We start from the raw sequence: 19,206 nt of genomic DNA on the forward strand, positions 1-19,206 counted from the left end.
CAGCTGGTGGGCAGCAGGGACAGCTCTCCTGCTCTCATGACCTCAGGGCCAGCTATCTCATCTGCCTCAGGTGTTAATAGGTGGGATGGGGGGAGGGCATCTCTCCCTTGCCCAAGCTGCCACAAGGCAGATGAGTAATGGGGATAGCTCTCCCATGGCCACAACTTTGGGGCTGATTCACCCACACCTCCACCAACAGGGTTGGCTCTATTGTGCTGCCCAGGGGAGGTGCAGGGCCTGTTCTCCCAAGTGCTGCAGATGGTGAGGGGTTGGGCCAGGCCCTCCACCTGCTGAAGGTGGTGAGGAGTGAGGGGAGGAGGGAATCTTTCCCTCACCTATGCCACCCCATGGCATGCGAGAGGGATTATAACCTGCTCTCCCATTCCCATGCCCTCAGGGCCAGTTTGCCCATGCTCATGTGAACAGGGTCAGCTCTATTGTGCAGCCCAGGAGAGGCATAGGATCCTCTCCCCTGAGTGCAGCCGGTGAGGACCAGTTCTCCCTAGTGTTAGTCAGTGAGGGGCGGGGCCAACTCTGTACAGCCCTATCCTCTCTGCCTTTGGTGGTATCAGCAGCGTGGACATCAACAGAGATCGCAGCTGCATCAGAGCCTTAACCCAGCCATGGGCCCCAGCAGAAGCCCAGGCCCAGATGTCACCATAGCCCTGGGTGGCAGTGAAGCCACCCACCTCAGCCCGCTCCTCACATCTCTTTCACCTCTTCAGAAATGCCTCTGTCCACAGGACAGGAACCATTTTGTCTCTCTCTCTCCCTTATCACTCCATAGACTTGCCCACCATAGTAGTGTCTGTCTGCCTGTCACCACAAGGTGCCGCCAAGTGGGCCAGTGTTTTCTTCTTGGAGCCTGGGACAAACCTCCCCAGGCCTGAATGAGGGTCTCCTTGTCCCACTTAGACTGTCATGGCCCTGGGCTGGACCACGCTTCCTCATCACAAAGAGATCATAATAGTGTCCAATGATGCCAGGCAGGCTCCTGGTTGGTGTGAGGTGTTGCTGGAGACCTCTGAACCTGGGCTAGAAAGCCCGGGATGCACAATCCGTTGAGTTCTGTCGCCCCACCACAGGGCGTTGGGAAGGGGTGGGATGATTCTCTTTAGGGATCATTCTGGTTACAGGAGGGAGTAGAGGGACAAGAGAGGGCTGTAGGGGACCAGGAGGAAGTTGTCATCATTGTCCACTGGTGGGGTGAGAGGTGGTAGTGGACTCTGTAGAGTTTGAAGGTATTTTGGAGTAGTTTTGTTGGAGTTGAGGGGTGAGTGAAAGGGAGTGTCAGGTTTGTGGATGGAGAGTGGCATCATCTAGTGCAGTCAGAACACGTGCAAGGTAGAGGAAGGGAATGTTGAGTGGGTGTTGGGATGTCCAGCTGTGGTGCTCGGCAACCAGAAATGAAGGGTGAATGTGACATCTAGAGGACTCTGCACACCTGGTTCTTGAGGCCATCTGGAAGAGAGTGTAAGGGAGAAGGAGAGGAGACCCAGGGCTAACCAGGACAAACTCTAACTGGAGAAGAAAGCCAAGGGAAGCCAGCAGGTAGGTGTGGCCACCTCTTCCAGACTAGTTTGTCCATCTGTGTGGTAACTCCACAATAGCCCTACAGAGGGAGCCAGTGAGCAAGAGACGATGTTGGAATCTCTGGCTGTAAAAGGCAATTTTCACTCTTCCAGGGAATCGTAAGTTTCCTATATGGTGTCTGAGGAACATGAGGAACAGGTCATGTGTCCCTGCTCTGTCATAGCTCTACCCAGACCTCCCTAAACTCATGGCTTCATCATCAGTCCATGAGAGCAGCACAGCACTAGACTTCAGGGGATGGCTAGCTGATGAATCTGTATGCTGGATTCACAGAGCAATATAAAATAACAAACCATGTCCTTCCTTCCTCTGGGGATAGAGCCCAGGACCTCCCAAGTGCTAAGCAAGTACTCTGCCTCTGAGCTGCCTCTTCAGTCCCACATGCCCCTGTGGCTCAGGCCTTTCTTTCCTTCTCTGCACATACACGTTAATGAAGGTTTTCTACTACCCACAAATTCCTTTGGTCTCCTTCACTGCTTCTGGAATATCCTCAACTATCACTTCTTCTGGTTTTCCTCTGGCCCATTAAAACAGAATCCACAAGACATCTCCCTTTGTGTCCGTGACTTCTTTTTGTCTGTCTCTGGTGGATCATGGATAGTTTCTTCAGCTCTGTCTTCCAGTTCACATAGCTGTCATCTGTTGGGTCTAATATCCAGAGAATGAAGAGGGAAGACTGACTCCCCAGGCTGATAACGACACCAGGCATGGGCAGTAGCAGACAGGAAGATTGAAGCTAATTCCGCACGTGAACCTGATTCGAAGGTCCTAACCAACCAAGTCCAACACTGCAAAAATGAGTGACAGATCAGGGCCAAGCAGGGTTTGTTCTAGGGATGCAGGATGTTCAACATGCCTATGACCCCAGCACTCAGTGGAGTTCAAGGCCAGCATGGGCTACAGAGTAAAACCATTTTTTGATTTAAAAAAAAAAAAAAAAAAAAAAAAAGGAAAGGATGGAGGAAGGACGTGAAATAAAAAAAAAGACAAATTTGTTATGATATTAACTAGATGAAAATGAGAAGGGCAGCTGAGCCCTTTAGCAGATTAGGGGGGAAATAATTTGATAAAATTAAAATAAAAAATCCGAGGCCACCAAGATGGCTCAGGGGTTAAAGGCATTTGCCACCAAGTCTGACCTGAAACTGATATCCAGAACCCACACAGTGGAAAGACCCCAACAAAGTTGTCTTCTGACCTCCACATGTGCACCATGGTACACACACACACACACACACACACACACACACACACACACACACACACATTCAAATAAATAAATTAACAATTTAAAACCCATGCACAATTTTTAAAAATTTACTCACGCTGACAAATGGGAGTCCCTCCACCTGCTGAAGCATATCCAGAACCTATGTCACAAAGTCAGGGCCCAAAGTATGTGCTCATCATGATCTACGGTAAAACCTGTGACAGTTACGACAAGGAGAAAGCTAAATTTAGTGCTCACTGTGTCTACTAGCCTTGTCTTGGGGCCTGTTCATTAGGGTGTGAAAATGACCCCATGAGACTGACCTAGAGGGGGCCACTAACTGCTAGTCTGCACCAACATATGTACCCCTCACTAAGATAAGGACCAAGAGAGGGCTGGAGATGCCTAGGAGACTCTTACTGCCTGAAGCTCCAGTCCCCAGCTCCTCTGCTAACTTACATGACCATTCTCCTTTGGATCGCTGTAAAGTGGGTGGCTGAGGGAGGGTGGTTCTCAGGTGGCCATGGGCTGGATCTGCTGGGCAATCAGGAGCAGGTTCAGGGGAACCCTCTCCCTAGGAGTGCAGGCTCTTGTTTGCAGACTCTCAGTGGAAGATTCATGGAGCAGTGGAGCAGGAGTCTGAGTCAGGAGATCACTAAGCCTTCTGCCTTGTACTGGGGTCATCTCTTCGGCAAGGACATTGTTCTCATTGCTGCTGTTACTGATGCTATGGAATATGTTCTGTGGTTTTGAGACACTGACCCCGCCCCCTGCCCCTCTGATGTTTTCAGACCTACAACAGCCAGAGCGAGAGCAATGAAGACTATGAGATTCCTCCTATAACGCCTCCCAACCTCCCTGAGCCATCCCTCCTGCACCTGGGGGACCACGAAGCCGGCTACCACTCGCTCTGTCACGGCCTTGCGCCCAACGGTCTGCTCCCTGCCTACTCATACCAAGCTATGGATCTCCCAGCCATCATGGTGTCCAACATGCTGGCCCAGGATAGCCACCTGCTGTCTGGCCAGCTGCCGACGGTGAGTCCATCTCCCACGTGGGCCTCATGGCTCCAGCAAGGAGGGCTTGAGGGGAGCAAGTGGCAGGGCTGAACTGAGGAGCCCTGATCCTGTGCATGATCTGAGTTCCGCTGGTTGATTTGGGGGGACTCTGCAGAGTATGGGGGTGGCATGGAGGAAAATGTTATTTCTGCAGCTCTGTTTGTGGCAACTTGGGACTGATTTTTATTGGTTGTTGATAGTGTAACCTCAGTTTTATTTGTAGCAGATTTATTGAGATATATACATGCCATCAAGTCACACACACTGAGTGGGTAACTGTACAATCCATTTGAAAATGTTTTCATCCCCCTCACTGGAAGAGGCTTCAGTCTTGTTAGTAGTGTCAGTAGTCACCTTTAGGCACCACTCCCTTACGTTCCCTTATTTTGCTTTGTTTTGTTTTGAGACTCTCTATAGTCCTAGCTAGCTGGCAACTCACTACGTATCCCAGGCTGGCCCACTGGCTCTGTTTCCTGAGTCCTGGGATTGCAGGTGTGTACCACCACACCCACTTACCACAGGTTACCTTCTGCCTTGGTCTGTTTGCCTGCTGTGGGTGTTTCATATAACGAGCCAGGGAGGAGGGTTACCAAGGGTAGGTGAACCACAGCAGGCAGACAGAGGCAGGGAAGGATGCTTCAGGATACAGACAGCAAAGGGAAGGGTCGAGGGGCTAGTGAGCTGGTGGAGTCAGCAAGGGATTCCTTTTGCTATGGGGCTGGAGAGTGAGAACTTGCAGCCAGTGGAGATGAAAGAGCTCAGGGGAGCCCACAGCGTGAGGTCCTGAATCCCACGCTGAGCGGGGTTCTGTGTTTTCAACATGACGGCTTGTCTGAACTATCAAGTCCTACAGGAAGTCTGTAGAATAGGCACTTTAGGGGACTTCCAGCACCATTCTTAAACAACTTTGCTTCACGTTTCTCTTTCCTCCCATCGCTTCACAGTTAATATTAGAGTTATAACTCTTACAGTCATGTTTAGGGTAATGGTGACATAAGCAATAAAGACTGATGTAGCCGTGGATAGACAAAGGCTTCAGGGTGCTTCTTCACAGGAGCTGCGCTGGTGGGTGTCGTTGTGGCCCCACCCCACCCCCCATTTCCACATAGCAGGCCTATGGCTACTGGCAGCTAACACACTTGTGGCAGAGTGACTGATTAAGTCTTCCGAGGAAAACCATGGCAGAGCACTGCCTGGCTGGACCAACCATGAATCCAAGATGAAGTAGCCCCGCCCCCAGGGTGTCTGACTGGGTCACAAGCACTCCTGAGGCTGAAGGACAGGGTGCAAAACTGACTTCCCTGTCAGAGTCACATGGTTTGGGCTGGGTAGCATTTGCTACCACAACAGCTGCTCAGAAACCGCAGTTCAGTTTGTAGCCCGATATAAGCAGAGGCAAGAAGATCGTGAGGTTCAAGGCCAGACTGAACTGCATAGTGAGACATTATAAATAATTAACTAATAAGTCAGTGGAAATGTATGTTCCGCTCTCCAGGTACCCCCCTCAACAAGGCAGTAGACCTGTTTCCTCTTCCAAGTGGTTGACCGGTTCAGACTTCACAGTCACATGACCTCAATCCCACCTTGGCAGGTCTGTTCTGACCATGCCATATTCTCAGCTCATTTCCTAACAAATCCTCAGTACACTGGGTGCCTTTGCTGGGGATTTCCCATAACATACGGCAAGGCAGAGCCAGGTGGCTGCCTTGGGGAGTCTAAGACAGGTGGACAGCCCAGCCTACGAGGAAAGTTCCAGGCTCGTGAGAGACCCTGTCAAAAAACCAAAGTGGGCGGTACCTGTGGTTGTCTCCTGGCCTTCACACATACATACTGTCACCAGTCTCCCAGTGCCCTTCCCAAGCTTCCTGATCACAACAGCTCTGATCATTACAAGGGCTGCTGTCAGCTGATCACAGACCACCCCTCGCTCCCCTGGGAAATAAACAGTGGCTTACACGAGCTCTATGCAAACCAGTCCTTTGCAGATTCCTTTACAACTGGTGCGTATCTAGGATGCTTCTCAAATTCACAGTTTTAGCTCTCCATTAGTCTAGAATTGCAGGAGCTCATTCAGTTTTATGTTCCCTCCTTACTTAATGAAAGATAAGCCTGACCCCTTGTTACCCAGTGCAGAGGCCCCCACCAAATGGGAAAGCCAGATTAAGAACGATGTGCTGGATGATTAGGAGTCCAGGGGCCTTGACGATGGAGCTTTGGAATTCATGGGAACAGCAAGGAGAAAGTGTGTGTGGGTGTGCAGTGCTTGCTGTGTGTGTGAAGCAGGGATTGTGGAAACACCTGCTGGGTGTCAAGCAGCATGCAGAGGGATTTGTAAACGCTTTCTCACACCAAGTTCCTCTCAACTGAGAGGGGCAGGGAGGTGATGTGGAGGGGCTGGAGGCTTCCTTTCCGTGGCTGCTCCAGCAAATGGCCACAAACCTGTGGCTCAAAAGAGGTAGAGATCCATCCATTCACAATCCCAAAGGTCCAAAATCAGTACCTCACGTTGAAATCAAGGTTCTGGGAAGCCATGCTTCCCCAGGATGCTCTGGGGTGTCCATCCTTACCTCTTCTAGCTTCTAGAGTGGTGGTTCTCAACCTTCTTAATGCTGCAACCCTTTAATACAGTTCCTCATGTTGTGGTGACCCCCCAGCCATAAAATTATTTCATTGCTACTTCATGACTGTAATTTTGCTACTGTTGTGAATTGTAATTTAAGTATCTGATATGCGACTGGGGTCATGACCCACAGGTTGAGAACCACTGTTCTAGATGCTTCCATGGCTTATGGCTGTGTCTCTCTCTGGTCTCTGGCTTCTTTTTTATTAGCGGTAGCCCCCTGCCCTTATCATAGGGACATTTGTGATGGACTTTAAGGCTAATCTAGAATAATCTCCCAATGTTGTGGTCCTGAGCTTGAATTGTGTCTGTAAAGACCACTTCCTCCTGTTACATTTACAGTTTCCAAGGATTATGGCTTAGTATCTTTTTTTTAAAGTGTGTGATGTGTGTGCATGCATGTGTCACGGCACACCTGTGAAGGCCAGAGGACTCTCCTTCCTCCATGTGGGTCCCAGGGATCAAACTCGAGTTGTCAGACTTAGCAGCAAGTGCCTTTACCCTCTGAGCCCTCTCGCCGGCCCGTGACTTGATACCTGTAGTGGAGTGTGGCATTTCCCCCCCCTGCCCTGCCAGGCTTACCTTCAGCTTGGACACCTTCTAGGTGCCAGTCATTGCTACAGGCTTTGTGATCTCTGAGACTCCTGATTTCTCCAGATGCAAACAGAGAGAAGATCAAGAGTCTGTGATATCGTTCAGATGTCATAATGTCCCCCAAAGCTGACATGAAAAACTCAAACCCCAGAGTGGTGACATTGTGAGGTGCTGTGGGCCTTTAAGAGGTGGAGCCTAGTGAAAGGCCCTTAGGGACAAAGGGGTCATAGTATCCCGGTCTCTTTTCTCTCTGGCTCCAGATGTGGCCCTTCACTCTTACGTTCCCAGCATGCTGTGCTACCCTCAACAAAGGCCCAAAGACATGTGTGCCCTCAATTGAGGCAAAATAATCCTCGGTTAACTGTGTGAGCAGACTCGGGGACGTTGTGACAGTGCCGTAAAGCCGACAGATGCAGCCTACTTCTTAAAAAATGCTGTAGATATACAGCTAGAGGGTGAGGGGTCTGTGTGCCTGGAAGAGACCTCTGACTGGGATAGAGGAGGCAATAGCTTCATATCTGGGGGCATTGGTCTTTGTGGGGTGGGAATATGATAAAAATAAACACAATTTCTACAGAGTCCAAAGACACCAGTGCCTCAGTGATCTCATCTGCCCAAGGGCTTCACTAGCTATACTGACTGGGGCTTGGCCAGTGTTGGTGGAGACTTGGCATAGCACCGGATAGCAGATGATTCTTGAAAACTGCCTTATCTCTCCTGTGAGAAGTGACAATAGATATGAGCAGGAGGCAGATGTGTATGCTATTTTTTGTGAGTGAAAATGCCACCTAGTTCTCAAGCCGAACCCCCAGAACTCACACCCTACCAAGTCCCTCCATTTACCTCCTAGTTAGACCAGGGGGTGAAGGATTGCACAGCCAGGCTCAGGGAGCACAGAGGATGCCTGGATGCCAGGTGTTGTCCCCACAGACCCAGATGCCACCGAGATGCCATCTCTGCAGGAGTAGGTGAGCTTTGATCTTTGGCGACCATTCCGTCAATGCCAAGGCCCCCATAGCTCTGACCCCAGAGGCCACCAATCCCTTCTGGTCCCCTGCTTGATTTCTAAGTCTCTCTTAGACTGCTCCTCTCCTGATGCTGCCGGTGAGGATTACATCCGATACTGGAACCAGACCCCCTTACAGAATTAAATACACTCACGGCTTTCTCCACAACGTCCGTGTCTTAACTGATTAAACATTCATTTCCAAGACAAAAAGAGTCAATTTGGTATGAAAGATATATTTTGTCGGTTTAATTTAAAGCACTGCACCTCCATCTGACCTCTATTTTCATAACTCAATAATTTTATCCTATGTTGATTGTTTCATTTTGAGAGAGATATTGTATTTATAAATCAGCCTCTAAAATGCTCAAAGAAACTTGGAGAGTGGAATTTATTGAGCTGCTTGTGGAGGCCAAGATCACTTCTGGAACCCTCTGGGAAACAGAGTTTAGAGTCGCTGAGTACTGGAAGGGAGGAGCATGCCAGGAAGGGGTGATGCTTGATCTTCTACCACAAGGGAAACCCTACCTTCAGGGAACCCGAGATTCCCCAAGGGGGAGAGGGAAGACTTGGGCAGGTGGAAGCAGAATCATAATGGCTTCTGGTGGTCAGGAACCTGGGATTCTGAGCGCTTTGGTCACTGGAATGGTATGGTCCCATCCCAGTCCTCAATGCAAGAGCAGGACATAGGTCACTCAAACATTCTCCTTCCGTCTTTGAGGTCTCTGTGTGTGTGTGCTTGGTTGTACGGAGGCCGAAGGTTGATGTTTGGCGTCTTTTTTCAATCACTCTCCATCTAGACTTTAAATTACTTGTTTGTTTGTCTGTGTGTATGAATGTTTGTTTGCATATATGTCTGCACACACATTTGTGCAGTGCTCTCAGAGGCCAGAAAAGGATGTCAGACCCCTGGGACTAGAGTTAGAGATGGTTGTGAGTTGCCATGTAGGGCTGAGAATCAAACCAAGGTCCTGTGGAAGGGCAGCCAGTGCTCTTAACTGCTGGGCCATCTCTCCAGCCCCTCCACCTTGTATGTTGAGACAAGGTCTCTCCTGAACCTGATTGGCTGATGATCTGGTCAGAGTACCCAGCATCCTCTCATCCCTGCCTTCTAACCCTGAGATTACAGGCACAGAGACCCCCAGCTTTTTATGCGGGTGTTGGGAATCCAAATTCAGATCTTCATCCTTGTGCAGCAAGCACTTTGCCCCCTGAACCATCTTTCCAGCCCCCACTTTGAGTCTCGTTGGATTTCTTGGGACTTTAGGCAAGCCCATCCTTCCTCAGCCTCAGTTTTCCTATCAGTGAACTGGGTTAGGATCCCAGCTTTGGTGAAATAGCAAAATTGCGAGGATGTGATTGGAGGTGGGTAGACTCCCCAGTGCCACCACTGCATATGACAGCTCGCTGGGGACCTACAAACACTAAGCTCAAAGTCCCCAGTGCTGAGTTTTAGACACTTTGTGCTCTAGTCCCTATTCCAAAGTGCTCACAGAGTAGGGTTTGCTGCGGGCCGCAGGAATATATCATAAGAACTCAGCTGGTTATGGCAAAGTCACTACCTGGAGGGATCAGGGAATTCCTCCAAAGGAAGCCAAATCCCAAGGAGTTTTTGGTGTTACTTGGCTTGTTATATATCAGCTGTCTTCTGTTATGAAAATCATGTGTGCCTTCATAGTTTTCCCAACTGACTTTTCCCTAAGAAGGGCTGACAGTGTGAACTGATCACTCTCTGGACATACACATTCCAGGTATTTGGAGAACAGCCTCAGGAAAGGCTTTCTCTGGAATCAGATATCTCCCTTAGCCACCTTCAAGGGCTACAGGAAACACCGCCCAGGTGGGCACCCAACTTCCGAGGACTAACAGTGATAACAGCCCACAGGCGAGTCTCCTGACTTAAATTCCACAAGGAGACACCGCCCAGGTGGGCGCCCAACTTCCGAGGACTAACAGCGATAACAGCCCACAGGCGAGTCTCCTGACTTAAATTCCACAAGGAGACACTGCCCAGGTGGGCCCCCAAATTTCAAGGACTAGCAATGATAGCAGCCCACATACAAGTCTCCTGACTTAAGGTAAATTCCACAAGAGGACACCACCTAGGTCAGGTAGACATTAGGTAATAGCTTTATACAATTTAGCTCAGACCCTTCCTTCTTACAGCCTTACTAACTTTAGACCTCTAACTCCTTAACTAACCACTTCTAGGAATATTTAGATAACCTTCTGCGCTAACAGCTATGCTCAGCTAGAACTCCCAGTTCAAGCCTCCCTGTAATTATCATTATTGGCAGCATCCGGCCAGGTCCATCCCCAGATGGAGGAAAGTACCTTATCAGAGATACCTCTGTACTAAGAACAGACTTAAGCATCCAGGCTACCTGTTTGAGAAGGCCTGGCGGATGTGCCAATTCAGCTTAACTTCCTCCTTTTCCAAATCTTACCTCCAGTTCCAGATCTCCCTTTAACTATCACCAGAGGCATTTACCTGTACACAGATTGCCTAGAGACTGAGCACACTTTCCCCCACCCTGAAGAAAAATGGCAGACAGCTTGGACAGATAGGAACCACAGGAAAAAGAAGGCAGTTTTATTTTCTCCCATTGACCTAGCAACTTACAGATTCTTAACATCTTTTACCAAACACATTTAAGATTATAGTTGTGCACATAAGATCCCTCTTCTTAGATATTACCCGAATCTAGCCTTTAGTTAATTCATTAGTCACTTCCCCTTTGGGTTGCAAATGGTAATTAACAACTATTGCCCCTCTTTGTGATTCTTATCACCCCTCCATTTGATCCTGATGGCGGACAATCACTGCCTGAGGAAATTCAAGCTGGGTGTCCTGGGTGGAGGGGAGGATTGTGATTTTGGCAGGATATATAACTGTAAAGCAAGAGACGATGTGCTGAATTAAAGTGAATGGACTAAGAGCTTGGGGTGCTGAGATTCATTTTTCCGAAAATAGTCCTCGCTGTTAGTAGTTCTCTCTCCTGAGCCCCTGGGATGTATAATATCGAGGCTGGTTCCTCTAATATTATACAAGAAGGGTTGTTCTCCTAGCCCACACGGGCTAGGGGACAGACCTGGGGACTCGCAACCCAAGTGAAGGGCCTTTGCAGTCTGGTATCCTGGGGTAGTTGTTAAAGGCAGAACTGCAGTCTGCTTGCACTTGACCAGCTTGCTTTAGAGAGAGTTCTCGTGGGAGAACACACAGCCTTGGGTTGGGCCCAGAGCCTGGGAGTGGAGAGTCCGCCCTGTGAATTACCTCTACAGGTCTTTAATAGACCTCCTAACATTCTTCTGCACTTATTGCTCCATGCTGTTCCCTTCCAATGTTCCTTCCTGCTCATTGCTCCCCAATCCCCCCAGGCTCAGTCTACCCTGTTTGACAAGCATGGATTGAGACACAAGAAATTTCCAAAGTCTGAGGTACAAAGACCAAAGACCTCCAAGTCAAACCTTTGTCCACCAGACTTCTTAATGACCTGGGCAGTACACAACCCCCACCACCACCACCACAAGGCCAACCAATTGTTTTTATTATTCTTAATGTGTGAATGTTTTTGTCTTGTGATTGTTATAGTTAGCTTTGCCTTGTAACAAATCACTACAACCCTTAATAGCATAAAACAATTCATTTTCATTATCTCTCACGATTCTTGAGTCAGCTGAACTACCTCTTGTGATTTCTGGGGTCGGCTGGCCATCGCCTGGGCCCAGTGACTAGGAGAGTCTATCTCAGCATCTGGCTCGTGTCTGCTGGAACCAGTTGAGGTATCTTAGCTATGAGTCTCTCATCACCAGGAGCCTAGAGGAAGGCTGGGCCCGAGGATGTAAATTTCCAAACTTCTTATTGGTTGCTAATCCTTTGGCCAAAGTCCAACCCAGCGAGCCAAGCTGTAGAGCGCCAAACCCACCTCACGGAGGGAGAAATGGCAGAGTCATGCAGAAGGAAAGGACTCAAGAGACAGGATGGGGGCCATTTCTGTAACCTGATATGATGATTAGCTTTAACTGTTAACTTGGCCCAACCTGGAAGAGTTTCGATTGGAAAACTGTCTCAATCAGACTGGACTGTGCATGGCTATAGGGGTTGTCTTTAATTAATAAACTAATTATTTAATTGTTAATTGATGTAAGAAGACCCAACCCATTGTGGGTGGCACTATCCCCTGGTGAGCAAGCAGGCAGCATGTGTGCATTCATTTCTCCCTGGTTTTGGCTGTGGATTTAGTTTGGAGTAGCTGCTTGAGGCCCTGCCTTAACTTCCCCAAAATGATAGACTGTAGCCCAGAGTAATAAGCCAAATAAGCTCCTTTCTTCCCTAACTTACTTTTTTTAAAGCATTGTCCTGGTTAGTTTTTTGTTACCTTGATGCAAGATTGAGTCATTTGGGAAGAGGGAACCTTCTTCTGAGAAAGAAGGCACTACCTGATTGGCCCGTGGGGAAGCCAGTGCGTCTTTTTTTTTTTTTTTTGACTAATGTTTGAGGTAGGAGGGCCCAGCCCACTGTGGGTGGTGCCATCCCTAAGCAGATGGTCCTGGACATTATAAAAAAGCAGGTTAGTGAGCTATAAGGAGCAAGCCAGCAAGCAGCACCCCTCCATGGCCTCTGCTTCAGTTCCTGCCTCCAAGTTCCTGCCTTGAGTTCCTGCCCCTGACTTTTCTAGATGACAGACTATAAGCTGTAAGATGAAACAAACCCTTTCCTCACCAATTTGGTTTGGTCATGAAGTTTTATCACAGCAGTAGAAACTCTAAGACAAATTATCTACATATCTATCTATCTATCTATCTATCTATCTATCTATCTATCTATCTTTCTTTCTTTCTTCCAAGTTTGGTGTGTATGTGTGTGTGTGTGTGTGTGTGTGTGTGTGTGTGTGTGTGTGTCTGTCTGTCTGTCTGTCTGTCTGTCTATCTGTCCCTCAGAGGACAACCTGAGAGAATCAGTTCCCTTTTCTTCCACCGTGTGGAACCTGGGAATCAAATTCAGGTCATAAAGCTTGGCCGCAAGCTCCTGTAGCCACTGAGCCATCTTGCCGGCCCCAGCCCAGAGGTGCTTTTTGCTGGGATATTTTTACCCCAGCAGCAGGAACGAAAGTAGCACACTTACTGTGTGGCTTCTCTGGACCGTGTGTGCTTGTTTGTTTTGTTTTCTTGACCTTCAGCACCTTCCAAAAGTCACAGTCATAGGCCCTGTGGTCAGGCTGACCTCTGTTCAAAACCCAGCTCCCACACTTGTTTCCAGCACTGTGTGACCCAGAGCAAGGGGTTCAAAGTCCTGTGCCTCAGTTTCTTCATTTGTACTATGGAGGTCAGGCACTTGCCCTGTAGGAAGAAAGTCTGTAATTGAAGGGAATCTAAATGGCACACAGTAGGTCCAACCAGTGTAAGCTACTGTGCTTAGTAAAGCATTCTACTCATTGACTGGGTTTGAATAGACCCTGTCTGCTGTTTAGTTCAGCCAGCCTGACCTACTGGGTGTAGGTTTTGCTGTGGCATGTTTCCAGTCTGTTTACTAATGCAAGTCTGCAAGATGGGTGGTTGGAAAAGCTAGTGGGAAGCCCTGAGGCTGGAGATGGGTTGTGGGAGCGAGCACATCTATTATGGCAGGATGTCATGATGTCATTTGGGCTGTGGCATTTAAAACCAACATCAGTGACAGCTCTACTTCTAGTTAAAAGAACAAGGGCCCAAGAAACAGCCTGTATTAGCTCCGTGACCAGGGGGGCACCCACCACAGGTAAAACAGAGGTAGTCATGTTTTTGTCTCCTGTAGGGCAAGAGTTGGAGAAAGACAAATTTCCAAAACGGACCCTGGAAGGACAGAAACAGGAGTGCTCAGAGGCCCTGGGTTTTCTTGGTATGCACTGGAGTCTGGGTGCGACTCTTTCCTCCATTTTTCAGAAGCTGTAAGCCAAAGAAATGTGTCTTTTTATATTTTATAAAACTCAGGGAAAAAATGGCTTTAAACAGCTTTTACTCCCCTGCTATAATTATTTATTTTCAAACACTCCTGCAGGGGACTGCTCCGTCTTCTTATCCCGGACTCCTTTTGCTCATAAATGAACCATCACTTCAATAAATCATTATGAAAACAGAGACTAACACCAGCTCTGAGAGGTTGAAAGATTTATGTAACACATTTATGTCTCCCATTTTCTCATTCTGGTACTCCGCTGCAAAAGCTAAGCTAATAAAAGCTGCTATTAATATTTCTTGTTGCCTAGCAACCCTAGAGCGGGAGTAATAGCTTGGGCTAGAAAAATAGATGACCGATAAGGAAAAATTCAATTCTTTTATTATCTCAGGGGAAATGCCCTTTTACTGGAACATTATGATGTACGAGTGTGAAGTTGAACACAAAAGATTGGTGTGTGAGTGTGTGTGAGTGTGTGTTTCTATTTTTAATGAACATCATTTTACACCCCCCCCCACTAACTCTTTCTGAGTACTCCTGTTTTCTTTTGCATCCTCCACCATCCCATCCCTCATGCTTAATTTAGCAACTAGAGTAGTTAAGAATCTGTCAGCGTTTCTTTTTTTAGTTTAAAAATGGTTTCTGCAAAGGTTTACAACTCGGTCATAAAAATTCACTCCCTGTTAGGACTCAGGGCAGTGATAAGCCAGCACGCAGCCGGGTTCTCCACGAATGGATCACATTTGTTGAGAGATAAGATTCATGGATTATTTTCCCCCGAGAAGGAAGGTCGGAGCAGAATAAAGCATGTTCATTTCTGTGTCGAAGTTTTCTTTGGAATCCCGGGACGCTGTCTCTTCTAAGATAGGTTTTCTCTGAAGTTTGGGGGTGTGTTAAATGAGGGCAAGATTGGGGGCCAGTCATTTATTGAACACCTGCTGTGTGAAGTTTGGGCCCATTGCCTCCCCCTAGCATTTGTCTGTTGTAGAAAGGGAGACTTAGAAAGGTTGAGGGCCATGTAAAGTAAGAATGTGTGCCATGAGGTCCTCATACATGTCCTAAGTGTAGGATTTCTCAACCTTGATCCTGCTGACATGTTGGGCAAGACATTTCTCCACTGTGGAGGGCTGTCCTGTGTACTGCCTGATGCCTTCAGCTGCCCTGGCTGCCACTCCCTATTCACAGCATCCAGTACCTCCCTCCTCCTCAAAAGTGAAAGCGGGCAGTCTCTCCAGGACCAGGGAGATAGCTCAGTCAGAAAAACGGCAAAGCACTTGCCTCACAAGTGTGAGAATGTGAGTTTGATCCTGAGAACCCACATTTTGAAAAGTCCGGTGTGGTGGCATGCACTTGCAATCCCAGTGCTGGGGCAGCAGAGACAGGCAGGTCCCTAGGGCACTCTAGTCTGCTTGGTGAGCTTCAGGTTAGGGGGAGACCCTGTCTCAAAAATCAGAGGTGGGGGGCACTTGAAGAATGCTTCATGAGATTATCCTCCAACCTCCATTCATACATGTTTGTATATCAATGAATGCATATCTGTTGAGACATGCACACACCCATAGACAGACAGACAGACAGACGCAAGCGCGCGCACACGCGTGCGCGCGCGCGCACACACACACACACACACACACACACACACACATTGTTTCTTCACATTGCCAAATGCCCCTTGAGGGACAAAGATCATTTCTAACTGAGAACCATTATGCACAGTTCCTTCTGCTCAGAAGGCTTCCCTGTGGTCTGTGAGTGGGAAAGTGTATATCAATCATGCAATATAAAGGAGTGCCAAAAAGCTCAGAAGTCGGGACAAGTAATATTTTGATGCAATCTTTTTTTAAATTTGTATTCTATTTATTTAGTGGGAGTGAGGGTCATGCACATATGCCATGGCATGCAGGTGGTAGTCAGAGCATAACTCACAGGAGCTGGCTGTTATTGCCCACCATGTGGATCTCAGATGTCAAACTTAGGTTGTCAGACATGGGAGCAGGCATCATTGCTCCACTCCAGTAATTTTAAAGCTCGCAGTCCACACAACAACATTGGCAGTGTATCAGGCGTCCTCATAAAGGTGGGAGCAGGCTGAACTCACGCACGGAAAGATCCACGGTCTGTTTCTAGGCTACATGGGACAACCGAAGCCTGTGTTGCGCCTTCTCCAACAACTGGAAGGGGCCAGCTAGCCATTGGGGTCTGGCTAGCACTGGGTGAATGGGAAAGGAGAATTAAATGCCTGATGTTGCCTAGCTAAAAAAAGTACAGAGCCAGAACCTAAGGCCAGGCTTGAGACTCCAAGCCCAGTGCTTTGGTACCCTTTAAACTGGATGGACTGGCTTGTCAGTACTTAGAGTTGTACTCAAGCTGTGAAAGGTGTAAAGACACTGTGGGATGCTCCAGGTCTGAGGACGGGGCACAAACAGCAATCCCTGACTTCAGCTGGTATCCAATTGGCCCTCGCTGCGGCTGGCTCACTTTACCCTCACAACCTCCATGCCAGGCAAGAGCTAGCGAGGACCAGCCACCCAACCATCCTCAGGAATAGAACCACCATAGCTGGCCTTCAAACAGGGATTACTTGGGAGAGCAGCAGGTGTTCTTAACAATGGAGGTATCTCTCCAGCCCCCTAGCTCCTCCCCCACCCAATTCTTCTTTATTCTAGGACACAAAAACCTGGAGTTCTCAGCACATTCCTCTGTACTCCCATCCATGCCTATCACACCACTGCTCATCTCAGAGTATCAGGGAACCTCTAGCTTTGAGGACTTCACACTTCATGGAATGTGCAAGAGCCTGAAAGCCTCCTATCAGAGCTAAACACATAAAGCAGGTCTCAGTCTTGACTCACTCACTCTCCAGCCGCTCACCAAGAGGTTGCAGGGACCCGGGGCCAGGCAGTCAGCCTTCTCGAATTCAGACCTTGACATCACACAGCTGTGTGACCCAGTCATTTCCATCTTCATGCTTTGTCATCTCAGAAAACAAAACAAGCCGGGCGGTGGTGGCGCACGCCTTTAATCCCAGCAGTCAGGAAGCAGAGCTAGGCGGATCTCTGTGAGTTCGAGGCCAGCCTGGTCTGCAGAGTGAGTTCCAGGACAGGCACCAAAACTACACAGAGAAACCCTGTCTCAAAAACAAAAACAAAACAAAACAAACAAACAACAAAACAAAACCCCCAGCACTTCCTCCTCAGAGTGGAAGATTAAAGGAAATATCAAATATGAAAGGATAAGAGTGTCATGCACATAGTAAGGGGTAAACAAAGTTAGCACTTGGGGAAGGTTCACAAGAAGACACACGGTCAAACAAAGTGTGCTCTGTGTGCCCCAAATACCAGGATACACATGACCACATGTTCATGAGCAGTGCCCCAAGGGCTAGCATGTAATTCCATCTGGGAGAGAGGGGTATCCAACTTCCTCTGCTTGCCTCCCTTGCCTCCACCATTACCCATAACCCCACACACATGACATGCACTTACAAGATACATGCATACACACAAATAATAAAATAAAACTATATATATATATATATATATATATATATATATATATATATATATATATATCTCCAAGTGTGGTGATCCACACCTTTAACCCTGCCACTGGGGAGGCAGAGGCATGTGGGTCTCTGTGAGTTCAAGGCCCATCTAGTCTATGTAGCAAGTTCCAGGACAGTCAGAGCTATATAATGAGACCCTGTCTCAAAACAAAACAAAAATCAAAAATTCTGGACCAGGTTCACAGGGATTGTGGCAGAATCAGAGAATATTCCTGATTGTGGAAGAGGGCCAGAAGCCAGGAAAGGTTAGGAGCTCCAATGGCATTGGCATGAGAATCTCAACCTTTTATGGGTCTTGTCCACAGCCAGCCCCTCACCTTCTCCTACATCAGTGTGCTTCCTATTTTTCTCGGGCCTGCTCTGTCCCTTCTGTGTAGCCCTAGTGGGGAGGTTTCTAGCCATGTTTTTACCCACTGCTCTCCTTGTTAATCTCGGTGTCTCTTTCTCCCTACCCTCTTCTGCCACAGCGGCGGGGAGGGCTTTCTGGATGTGGTCACTTTAGGACAGACAAGAAGACAGCAGCAAAAGCCAGAGGAAAAATCTTGACCCTGTTGCGATCTCTCTGTTCAGTCCCAATCGCCATCCTTCTTGCTGTGACTCGGCAAACAGTTTGTGATGTTTTATGGTTGCTTAGGCGCACTCTGGAACCGACCCCCTCCACCCCCTGCCAGGCTGCTAATCGGAGCTGTGACCCCCTGGCCTTGGAGTGCGCAGGGGCCAGGTGTTTAACAGTCTTCCAGGCAAGATGCCAAGCTCAGCAGCAGAGTGTGAGCTGAGAGAATTCGGGGGAAACCGCAGTGACATCCGTCAGCCGCAGCTCCAATATTACTGTGTATAATGGCTCTCTCTCCTCCGAGTGCATATTCAGTACCATGTTCGGGAAAATGAGGTTTTAATGTACCATCGGCATAGCTGAGAAACCATCGAGGGCTCCGCAGAGTGTCAGGAGCGCATAAAACTTGAGATTTATGGGAGTTGTTCCCCGCCCCTCCCTCCCTCCAGCTGGATAATAAAAAGTCTGTCTCCTGTGTTCGCTCTCTCAGCTGTGGCTTTGACCATACAGAACTTCGAGGGTCTTTATAAAAGACAGCTAGACAGGCACCACTCATCTAAATATTAAAGCTCTAGGAGGGCACATGTGCTCCCCGGAAGACTCCGGATACACATTTCTAGGAAATTCTTCTTGCTGGAGACTGAGGCATACCACAGAGGTGCTGTGGCCAGGCTGTGGTGGTGGCAGTGCCATGCCCTTCCCTGGAAGCCCAGAGCTTTGCAGTCCTTGTTTTCCCTGGAGAGTGATCTTTGGCATGTCTTCTTCAAACCCCCAACCTTGAGTGAGATGGAACTGATGTGTCTGAAACTGTGTCACGTGGGAGGATCCAGGGTGGAAACCTGGGCCACATGAGACCCTGTTTAAAAAAAAAAAAAAATAAGGGCAAGGGGTGTGTCTCCATTGGTAGAGTGCTGGCCTAACATCCCTGAAATCTTGGGTTCAGTCTCTAATACCACATAAACTAGGCATGGTGGTACACACCTGTAACTGTGGCACTTTGGAGGTGGAGACAGGAATATCAGAAGTTCAAGGTCATCCATGGCTACGTGGTGAATTCAAGACCATCCTGGGCCAC

General features: G+C 48.4%; 1 protein-coding gene across 11 annotated transcripts in view; it reads left to right on the forward strand.

Annotated features, from left to right (window-relative positions):
• The window catches only part of Tox2 (TOX high mobility group box family member 2), a 127,951-nt gene that overhangs the window by 74,573 nt on the left and 34,172 nt on the right, over positions 1-19,206 (forward strand). For all 11 annotated transcript variants that reach the window (XM_052724053.1, XM_052724058.1, XM_052724056.1 and 8 more), the window contains one exon: positions 3,595-3,840. In XM_052724053.1, the coding sequence (XP_052580013.1) occupies positions 3,595-3,840 (246 nt within the window). The remainder of the gene's footprint in view (positions 1-3,594; positions 3,841-19,206) is intronic.

The sequence above is a fragment of the Peromyscus californicus genome, unplaced genomic scaffold (assembly GCF_007827085.1).
Source record: "Peromyscus californicus insignis strain IS unplaced genomic scaffold, ASM782708v3 Scaffold_7__1_contigs__length_154581171, whole genome shotgun sequence".
NCBI lineage: Eukaryota > Metazoa > Chordata > Mammalia > Rodentia > Cricetidae > Peromyscus > Peromyscus californicus.